General features: G+C 41.3%; 1 protein-coding gene across 1 annotated transcript in view; it reads right to left on the minus strand.

Moving 5' to 3' along the window:
• kcp (kielin cysteine rich BMP regulator) overlaps nt 1-11,408 on the minus strand; it is a 25,233-nt gene extending 13,825 nt beyond the window's left edge. The window contains exons 1-9 of the mRNA XM_034533961.1: nt 10,993-11,408; nt 9,876-10,402; nt 9,488-9,560; nt 8,454-8,758; nt 8,079-8,247; nt 1,057-1,127; nt 842-935; nt 196-278; nt 21-114 (exon numbers count right to left, since the gene is read on the minus strand). Of these exons, the coding sequence (XP_034389852.1) occupies nt 21-114; nt 196-278; nt 842-935; nt 1,057-1,127; nt 8,079-8,247; nt 8,454-8,758; nt 9,488-9,560; nt 9,876-10,402; nt 10,993-11,095 (1,519 nt within the window). The 5' untranslated portion in view covers nt 11,096-11,408. The remainder of the gene's footprint in view (nt 1-20; nt 115-195; nt 279-841; nt 936-1,056; nt 1,128-8,078; nt 8,248-8,453; nt 8,759-9,487; nt 9,561-9,875; nt 10,403-10,992) is intronic.
• Nucleotides 11,409-11,631: the final 223 nt, after the last annotated feature.

An 11,631-nucleotide genomic window follows, 5' to 3' on the forward strand; every position in this document is an offset into this window, starting at 1 on the left:
AGTTAATTGAAGAAACCGACCTTGACAAACTGGACAGCAGGTATTGGGTGGAGCAGCAGCTGGGTTTTTACATGGAGTATTGCACTGCTCCTTCTCGCAGCGAACGTGACCCTCCTGGTGAGAGAACAATATCAAAACAGATGCTGGTGATAAAGAAGATAATAGGGTTACATTGCCAATCAGTATCAAACCCACCAAACAGTAGCAGACATCACAAGGATTTCCCACCGGCCTCCACTTGGCTCTGTGATCATACTGGACACCAGAATGGATACAGCCTGCAAACACAAACACATAGCTTTACTGGTGTTGAAATTAAATGAAAACATAGGAAAGAAAAATGTCTCTTTCTGGATGACAACACTTTGAACATCTTCATTAAGAACAATCTAATCTGTTAAATGGACTCACTCCTCAAATCTGGAAGAACATGTGCACCCCCTGCTGTCTGGGAGGGATGCTTTCTGGACAGTTTTAAACTGTCAACATAATGTATTAATACAATATCAGAGTAACAATGATGTTGTGGTGCCATATAAACTAGAACTGCTTTAATGCTCAGCTCATTTAAAGTCCTTAGGCAGATATTAAATGGGCTGAGCATAACAAAAAAAGTTGGTGATATTTGGTGACAGTTAGACAAATTACATTTTGGAACAACCCTGATAAACTGTGACTCCAGTTCAGAGTTTGGATGTATTCCAAAAATAATTAATACAAAGAAGGATCTATGATTTGGAAAAAAGTGTTTCATAGTTAACTGAGGCTGAGGTTTTGCTTTAGATATTTTTCTCTCATAAAGGTTGTTGTGGACAAATTTCTGTTTTTTCTGTGTCCTTACCTCTGCACCGCTGGCAGCAGCCTCCAGGTACAGTCTCCCTTTGTGTGCAGTCCAGTGAAGGGCAGGGTACATGATAGCATTCCCTGTTACCCTCCTGTTTACAATACAAAAACAAAGAGGTGAGAGAATATGAGGAACAGAGAAGGTCAGAGCAATTGCTTAGGCTCGAATATGTTTGTATTAGTGTTGGTGAATGTTAAAACAAAGATACTCACCTTACACGTACATGTCTGACAGCCATCTTTACTATAGGAAACGTTATGAACTGTACCATCCAGCTCACACCCTGAAAGTGAGACACAAGTGCATAACATTTTGGAACTTGTGGGTGTGTGTTGGTAAGATCCCAGGAGATAAAGAGTGTATATAGTAGTAAGAATAGAGGAATGTGGAAGTAAGTTTGAGCATAGGTGGTCCCTCTTTGTCTATCAATGCAGATTTATTTTACCTTTTCTCGACTCACTGGGGAACATCTGGCTCTGCTCCCTCTCCAGTGATGACATAACTCCACTGTTCTGATGTAATATATGTGCTTGCTCTCACATATACTATATGTTATGGGCCGCAACTATAACCACAAGTACCCACAGCCTTCTAGTCGCTAAAGACCTAAATACAGTCTATTAACACTGGAAGAGATTTACTGTAGGAGTAATCGATCACTGCAACAACTTCCCCCATTCTTTGACTGTTTACGTTATTTTTGATGAAAAAGAACATTGTTTACTGTACAGCACATACTAAACACAGTGAAGAGCAAAGCCGCTCAATTTGTTCCATCAAAGGCTTTCAGGAAGCTCGTCGAATATTTGTTTTGCCTAGCTGGGACATTTCAGCAGATCATTATTTTAATGACAACTCTCCAAAGGACATAGACAATGTGTTTGTGTGTGAGAGAGGGCAATAATCACAGAGTGTGAGAGAGGCTTGTGAGGCTGCCTACTGTGCCAGCAGCCAACAAGCATTTCCTCTAGCAAGCCAAGCATGCATGAGATCAAAGTGTGTGGGAGTGGGGATTCTGCGAGTGTGTATCAACTGGGTGCTATTAGAGTCTTCTGGCCAACATGCAGAAACAATTAAGGACAGGATGGAAACAGGCAAAGACAGTGACAGATAGAGTAGTCAAGAGGGGTGAGAGAAGGGACAGTGGCTTGTTTGTGCACATGTGTATAACATAGATGGTTCAAATGTGAATAATAAGCAGGACAGAACACAGTTTACATAACTCTGACTAAGGGAGAGAGAGACAAAGCGAGACAGAGAATAATAGAGTCCTTAATGAGGTAAGTCCAAATTCAACTGAAGTATCACATATTTGTTTCACACCAAGGTACTCTAAAACCTAGAGTACACATTGTTAGTACTATACAAAAGAAAAATACATTGGCAAAAACATGCTACAACTGACGAGGCTTTAGACCTGCATTAACAGATTGTTGGACAATTGAGGACAGTGCAACAAGCTGGAAACACAAGTGACAAATTATCCCCTTATAAAGAAGATATGGTCAGCATCTTAGAAGACAGTTGCACATCTTTTACACATCCAGCAGTTACAAGTCATGTTTCTGGACACCCAAAGGATGTTAGTCCAATATTCACCCTCTTTTAGCTCTATTTTTGAGGGAAATATCTGGCTCTTTTACAGCTAATTGCTGCACCATGTATGTCCACTGTGTGATCAAGTTTATCTTAGCCAAGAAATAGCTGCCTGCTGCAGTTTGATGATGAGAGGGGTGACTGTAAACTAGATCAGGAAAGTTGTGGGTTGTAAAACCCAAAACAAAACGTTGAAATACTCCATAAAGCTGAGGAGAACTGCAGCGCTGGGTGATAATCCTTAGTGGGTTCCTCACTAAAAGCAACTCCCTTCCCATTACACGTATTAATGTGTTACACCATATAAAAAAAATATGGATAAGTATGACCTCCAGTGGTATCTAGCTCAGTAGAAAGTCCACCTCTCAAATACATTCAGGGTGCTGCTAACAGCATGAAAAAAAAGACTTACAAATAATTCAACAATAATAACACTTTCGAGAAACAATGCCCCTGATACTTAATAACCTACAGACCTTGCTGTCAACAGGGCACTTATTTCAACATAATTATTGGTCAAATAACTTCAACCTACTCCTGACAATGTATAGTCTATGGATCATCATGGAGACTAATGGAGACGTTACTGATTATTATCAATTCATTATTATCAATTATCTCCATGGCTAGATATCACTAGAGGTAAGTAAGAAAATAGAAATGCTTTCTTGTAATATACAAAACAAATACATACTATGTGTATAGAGCAGATTAAGAAAACAGTAGAGATAAAAGGTTTTCTTAAACCTGGACCCTATTTTCACATGTTTTTGTTTCCAAGTGACTAAGGGACACCATTTTTTTTAATTTGGTCCAGTATTGAGCAAGTAATTTATATCCACTAACAGTGATTTTTACCACTTCCAGTCTCAGATTGCTTTACATTCTGAAAATGACCCAACAGAGAAATCAAATGTTTTTTCTTACCTTAAAGCTTGTTAAGGAGCTGGCTGCTGCAGCGTTATTCCTCAATACTGGACCAAATTTACTTTTTTGTCACAATGTAAAATGTTAAAAATAATATTTTGATATTGTAACATTGGTAATGGAGTATTTGTCCAATTTAATTCCAGTATCAGTTCTTTCAATAAGAATGTAAATACAGAGTAATGGTCCAATCTCTTCTCACTGCTGTAAAAGGTAGCCCACTATATTCTTCTATTGGAAGAATCCATTGGATCCAGTTTTTACCAGCCATGGCATATTACATGGTTTCCAGTAGCTCGATCCTGCCACTCTGTGAAACAGGAAGCACAATTGCGCACATGGCAGACAGCCTTGGGGTACAAATGGCAACGGGCCTGAAGGCAGAGGTCAGGACAGCTAATGGGCGCAGAACCAAGTGGAGCTTGAAACAAAACCTACAGTGTTTCGAAGAATAAGGCATCATTGGTTAGAATGCAAAAAAAAATGGATAAAAGATTTAACTTAATACTCACAATATGACTAGTGTCTTGTAAAGCCACTTGTATACACTTGTATGTATCAAGTCTTGTTGTTATCTCAAAGTTATTGAGAAGCAGATATCGAATTGAAAATTGACCTATGGCTGCCTAGCAAATGTTGTGTTTGTCCAATCAGGTGTAGGGAGGGCTCATACTGATGTCTAGTAAGGAAGGCACCTGCCATTACTCAACTGTGCAACATACTTAAAATGACATCTCCCAAGCAAATATCCACTGAGCCGTGTCATACAACAATGAGCATCAAACAACAATTGTGGGCTGGCTTTGCAAGACTATTGTCACTATTCTTATTGTAATGCTGATACCTATGATCTGGTGTTATTGGAATCCATATGTTGCTCCCATTTTGAGCAGATGCTGCATTTTCTGTCTTATTTTGTCCAATCCATTCCTGCTCTAGTTGACCATTCAAAGCACTGCTTTTGTCCAGATTAAAAATCATCCAGTGATGAATGGCCCAGTGCTGGGGCAGGGAGGTGACTGGAGCACAGGTACGGTTGATGCTGTTTAAAGCTTGGTCACTGGATGACATCAACTGTTGCTGCGTGTGGAAGTAGAACCGCAGGTAGTGTGGCCCATTGAAGAACCAGTTGCAGCTGTCCTTGTCATAACCATCTCTTCGAAAGTCAAATGCATCAAACCCACTGCGATCCAAACCAAATGGATCAAACCCATAGATACTGTAGCCATTGTCATTGAAGAGTTTGGACATCCTCTTGTCTTGGTCTGTCTTATTATAACTCTCCTCCTTTTCATCTGTCTTGTCATGCTCTTTTTTCTTTTCATTCTCAAACATCTCATATTTACGCATGCCAAACCAGGTGACATTAGAACGGTTGAACCCATAGCGGTTTAAACCAGATACGTCATATCCATCCCTATCAATAAAGTCCCGATTAAAGCCATCTTTGCCGTAGCCCCACCTGTCCGAACCGATTCGGTCATAGCCATTCCGATCATATCCATGTTGGTTAAAACCACCGCCCCCAATGACAAAACTGTTGTGGTGTGAATTGTGTGTGTCAAAGCTATGCATCTGATATTTCAGACTTGTTTTTAATGATGTCATATTACAAAGTGCACCAATTGTTATGGGCACATACACAATACACATCTGCTTCTGGGAAGAAATCACATCATCGGGGGTAACATCAAAAGGCTTCATCTTCATATGCCTCTGTGCGGTAGGGTAAAGGATGTCACTCTGAGCATGATCATCTCTAGAAGTTTGTCCTTTTGATCCATGCTGATGTTTATCTTGCCACTGTGCCCACAGCTTGTCCATGAAAGCCATGTGTGAGAGATATAAAGGGTCGTAAGCAGCCAGAGGTGAAGCCATGTGACCCCCTACCCAAAGCCTAAAGAGGCCAGCAAAGATCTGCATAGACAGGGAGAACACTTGAAAGTCTGGCTGGTTTACGGTCCTCTGCAGGGTCACTGCATCTGGCAGCCACATCTAAAGGGATTAATGGAAATTAGTGAGACACACCCGGTATAGAAAGTACAGTGAGGTGGGCTGTCAAATGAATAAACACTGTTTGACTGACAAACCAAGGAGTTGAAACGCCGCCTGAGACAAGGGGACCAACGGGAAGTCAAGCCTTGGAAAGGATGATGTGGGACGCAACCTGAGCTGGGCTCACCGTCTCTTTCAAACAATCCAGCCTGCCACGCAGCTGAGAAGTTCATAGACCCAGAGTCCACTGTCCACTCAAAATATGGAAGTGCCAGTTTGCATGATGACATTGACTGCAGCTCACGCTCCACTAACCGCAGGAAGTAGCGGTGCCAGGGGAGGAAGAAGGCATTATCCCTGGCCTGAGGGGAGAACTCAGCTCTCAGTAGCGCAAAGCCCTTCCACAAAGCTAAAACCACATGCAAACACACAAACACAGACACAAGTAAACTCATAATAATGATAAAAAGGTATACTTTACATTTGTAAAGTCTGAGGGAAATTTACAGTCTTACCTGGCCTGGCATAGACTTTTCTGATAGCCCGTTGGTACAACCGCCTCTCTGTCGGTGTGAGGTCTCTGATCTCTTTACGTTGGATCAAGTGCTGGCACACACAGTCAACTCTCCCACTATGTGTGCATGTGCACTCTTCACAGCCTTGCCTTAACTGTTCCCCATATCTCCACAGCTTTTGTTCAAAGAAGCAACCACAACCTCCACAACATCTCACATCTGAGCACTTTACTCCGGGAGAGAAGCTTATTACTTGTACTTCTCCAGTTTGGTTCCTCACCAAAGCTTGGCACTGTGTTTGAGTGAGGTAATCACAGGTATAAATGAAATTCAGCTCCTCGCAGCAGTTTACACTTTTATGGTTTCTTTTAAGATCTTCCAGCTCAATAGGGTTGAAGTCTCTATTGTCGTATTGCATTTCATTCTCCAAATTACCCAGGTCGGATCCACAGAGAGTCCTGTTCACAGAAGAGATGTTGTGTCCATGTTGAGTGTAATTCTGGTGGCCTGTGGAAAGATCCTGCCTTGGTTTGCGAAGGCAGCAGGCACCCAACGTGCACTGGTCCATACAGGCATTAAAGGAAGCAAAGTTGTTGCTGCTGTGTCCAGTGCAGTAGAGAAAGTCCTCACAGAGGCCTGAGGTAGGATTAAACGCCCAGCGGCGTTGAAATGGCCGCATCCCTTCAGACTTGTTCTCTGGTTTGGGTACCCAACATGCCTAGAAGTGTGGAGGGGGGACACAGGGCCTCTTACCCAGCCTTAAACCCCACTGCAATGCCCATAGCCAGAACAGACAAAAGTATAGCACTGCTATTGGGCTCACCCATTGCAGCAGGGCAAGTAATGTCCTACAGCTAAACCATTAACATAACAGACAATAACAAGAGCCATCTAAAAACTAGACCAGAATAATTTGACATTTTGAGAAACATAGTCATTTACTTTTCTCGCAGAGTTAGATGAGAAGGTTGATACCACTCTCACATCGGTCCATTAAACATAAAGCCACAGTCAGAAGACGTTAAACTTAGCTTAGCACTTAGACTGGAAACAGCTAACTTATTTCAGTTAAGAAGCTTTAAAAAATCTGCCTTTTATAGCAACTATGAGATTGGAATTGGCCTTCTTATCTCATTTACAAAATAAATTGTATTTCTCAAAATGTACTACCTCACTATAAGTCTACTGTGGTGTCAAATGTTGCAATGTACAGAGGTAAGTAGGCTAAAACAAAAACTATAAGCTAAAACTATAAGAAAACTAAAGTAACACAACACTTAACAGAAGAGGTGTGTAACCCTTCATTTTCATTAGTGATTATGACCCACCTCAAGCTTTTCAAAAGTTCTGGAGACCTGCCGGGTAACCAAACATACAATAAGCACATCTTCCAAGCTAAAACAATAAAACACCTACTGTAGACACAGCTGGGAAAAGCCCACAAGGACGCATGCTCAGCATTACGAGAAGCATCTTCCGCCCTATTAACAGTGCTGTGATTCTGCAGGTCTTTGAGCTGAATACATGTAATACCGCCAGCATGCTAACACACAATGACAATGCTAACATGCTTATGTTATGCTGCGAGGCTTACCATGTAACCGTCTCAGTTTAACATGTAAGCATGCTGACATTTTCTGAATTGCACTAAACACAAAAAACAGCTGAAGCAAATTTCCATTCAATAGGACTAGTTGGAACATCACCAAAGTGGACTGACATCGCCACACCTGGACATTACCGCTAGCATGGCTAAAAATGTCTGTAACTAATATATACATTTTCACAACAAGGACAAAAAAGTTCAACATAGACGTTTAGTTGTTTTGTAACATATTATGAATCTACTCTACCCCACTAATCCTGGTACAAAAATACCTGTCTCAGCTGTTTCTGACACACTGGTCCCTTGGTGTTGGGGGGACAGGAGCAGCGAAACCCAGCAGGGTCAGAGGTCAAGACGAAACATACTCCTCCATTTTGACATGGGTTAGACAGACATGGGTCTGGGAGAGGGATGGTCATCTGCAAACTAGCTACTTAACACCAGTTGAATGTGTGTTAGGTTTTTGAAATCATAGTTAGATTGTATGGTATGTTTTTGTAAATGTAAAAGATAAACAGAGTGAGCAAATGAGGGAGCAAATGAGGGAGAAATTGAGGAGCGATAGAGAACAGACAGAAGCTGAATAATATTTTACCTTTAATGTTAGCTTGGCATGTGACCTTTCCAGATGTGCACACACACACAGTGGTGAGGTCAATCTGCCAGCGCCTGCCATCCTCCACTTCATGCCCCTCCCACATACATCGCTGCCTCACACACTCACATCCCTCCAGGTACTGTATGCGTGACTGTAGGTCTGCGTTCTGCGGGGAAACAAAAACTGCATGTCACGTCCCTTATATCACTTGTGTTGTGGCTGGATTTCTTCCTTCTTGGTCGATGCTGACTAATCTCTTGACCTGATGCTGTATACACTTGTTTCTCTCTCCTATCTGAGTGCTAGTGAGACGCCACAGGATACATACTTGTTCTATCATGGAAAGTCATACAATCTAAGTGCAATACGTACCTGAGCTTTGACCGTGTCCAGCATATGAGCCAGCTCTTCTAGCCTCTTCTCCAGCTTATTCAGCCTGTCATCTTTTTGTGCCTGAGACACAGACTTCACTCCTTGAGGAGATCCCGGGGGCCCCAGCACCACAACTCTCTGCAGCTGGTCACTCTGGGCACCCTGAAGATAATGGTTGGTTTGGTCTGTTGTCCTGCTGCTTGTTTGATGTTTACTGGAGGAAGCATCCTGCTGGAACATTCGACTGCTGTCAGTCCGAGAATCTGAGCTATCGGCGTTTGTGAACTGAGACCGAGACAGAGCATCTGGAAGGAGAAAGCAGCAGAAGTTGGGAGAAGAGATTCCAAACATCCTGGGAAAATGCGGTCAAAATAGAGACCCACACTGAGGAATGCTAAACAAACTCTTTGGGGGACTATCTGCCTCAGGGCCAAAAGATATGATCCAACGCAAATAAACCTGGTGGTCCGTGTTTTAGGAATATTTCACTATTTGGGGTTGTAGACGGAGTTCCAAAATAAAATTGTATCAGTTATTTAATAGACTATATAATTTATGAAAGAAGAACTATTCTGACAAAGATGGTATCATGTCTCCCAGTACAAGAGTACTCAACATATAATACATTATCAGGGTCAGCAATAGAGAGAAAGAATGGAGCAAAAGAAAATAAGAAGGGAGTGACACTGCAGCCCCTAGCATATAGTTAGATTCTGTAGTTTCTGCTTTTCAGCATTCTGTGACAAACTGATGAATAAATGCACACAGTGTTTGCACGGAAGCATGAATACAGATATAGAGTACACATCTATACAATTATTATTATTATACAAAAAGGATATCGTTCACAGCTCCATAGTGAGTTTTGAAATGTTTATTTTGAAAGGCATGCTTGTGGGGGTCTCTTCTGCAAACTTCTTATATATATATATATATATATATATATATATATATATATATATATATATATCATTGTTCTGTGTTCAAAGAAAATTATTTGCATTTAGTTTTGATATGAAAAAATCTTTCTTTACCTGTAACATTGTCACAGAGCCACGGCCTCCTTAGGTATGCTTTCATTGAAATCTCAGCTGTCTTCAAATATCCCTGCATTCATACAGAAACAGAGAAATGCACACATAAATGTTACTGGCTATAAATAATTCACATTGAATGGAGCAGAAAATAATGTAACTGTAAGTCACAAATAATTATTCTATACTTTATGAATATACAGTACTGCAGTTCCAAACTTTGCTGTTATCTCGCTGTTTCTTTAATGTTTCATCCTTTTGTGATAACGTTGAACTGTAAATGGGCTCAATTATGTCCTAAAAAAGTACTGTAAATGGTATGTAAATCGGTGAAGGTGATGTCAGTATTTGAGTATGCACAAGTATGTAGTATGTGCAAGAAACTCACACTAAATTTACTGTCTTTCTTCCCTGCTGTGCTGGCAAGAGTGACCACAGCATCTTGAGGCAGTTCCAGATTGATTCTCTCGTCACTTTCTATGGGTACAACAACAGCTTCTTGACAGTCTACAAAAAATGCCAGCCTATCAGTCTCCAGGCTCACAGCCAACTGTACCCACTCCTCCCCGGAGAAGGGGTTTCTCCTTGGGAAGTGAAAGCTGGCATGGCCCTGAGCTTCTCCTACAGCCTGGTAGTCCAAACGCAGAGAATGGGTGGAGGAGATGATTTGGAGAATGGGTGAGGATGCAGAGGAGATAGAAAAAAGAGTGGCACTGGAACCCGACGCCTGATGCCCCACCAAATGCACCCCCATACTACCCTGAAGGCTGGAGTACAACAAGTGGGAATATTCACGAGGAAGAGTTAGGTAGGGTGCTCTGGGACGTATTTTGTACATCACACTGCCAGGACTTTGCAGTCTGGCCACACCGCTTATGTGGTGGGAAATGTTGAGGGCTGCCAGAAGGTCGATCACTAAGAGAGAGAAAACAGACTTGTGACAAATACTCACAGCTAAAAGCTTAAGTTAGAAGGTTTGTTCTGGTTTATGGGGAAAATGTATAGTTTCCCCAAGTAGTGAAGTGGCTAAGTGTACACAAAGTAAGTAAGTAATACAATTAATATAGAGTACTTGCAATTGAATATTACAATAGCTATAGGCCTAGCTTGTTTGTTAATACATATTTTGCATGAGAACATAGGATTTGCTAATATAATTTGATGCATGGTTAATAATTCATCCACCCAGCATTATGTAAAGTGGTTGAGATGATTTCCACCAGCAGAACTGCTGTTGCTTGCACGTAATTAATCATTTGTAATAATTAAATATTACAGTCTCAAAGACTGTACTGCAAAAACAAGTACTTACTTTTGACACTTAAGAATATGTTGCATGAAGCACTTTAGTTTTACTTCTTAAGAAATGTTTCAGTTTGCATATTTGTACTTTTACCAAAATAAAAAAATTCCATATCAAAATAAAGAGAAAAAAAAAAAAAAAAAAAAAACTATGCAAAATAAGAAAACATTAACTAGGGACCCAAGCATGCTTTTGTACTCACCATTCTCATGATTTGGACTGGAGTGCCCCTGCACGGACAGCGCAAAGATACAGAGCAAAGTTATCTCCAGCAGCAGGAGCGTCCTCAGTTTGCCGCTCTCCATTCTCCAGATGCAACCAAAATTTAAAGCCTGGATTAATCTTCAAACAAGTTATGTAAAATGCATAGTATTCATTGTCTTTTAAACCCTAAGCTGGTGACATGGACCTTGGACTCTAGGTTAAAGATGTCCCTGTCTTCTCTGCAAGCAGATCTTTTACAAAGAGCACACAGGGGAAACATGAAACATCTGGATGCAGGCAGGGCGTCACTTCTCTGCAGTCACACAATTACATTCCCCCCTGGGGCCATATCTACAACGTACTTTCACTCCATGATCACAAAGGCATAGAGTTTGATGAATATTACTATCCTTGCTGAAGATGCTTGTTCCTCGAGAGAGGGAAAAAGACAGACATGCAGAGAGGTACAGGTGAGCACTGCGCCTGAGGTCACCGGTTCTTGTCTGTCTTGTTCGGTTTCCAGTCCTAGAAGGATAGCTTTGGGTGAGGTCCTTTCTGTCCTTGTTTTCCCTCGTTTTGTCAGGCAAAAAAAACAAAAAAAGACCATCTACACCCAACACTGCTCAGTGGTGTTGAT

This window comes from Cyclopterus lumpus, chromosome 6 (genome assembly GCF_009769545.1).
Source record: "Cyclopterus lumpus isolate fCycLum1 chromosome 6, fCycLum1.pri, whole genome shotgun sequence".
Taxonomy (NCBI): domain Eukaryota; kingdom Metazoa; phylum Chordata; class Actinopteri; order Perciformes; family Cyclopteridae; genus Cyclopterus; species Cyclopterus lumpus.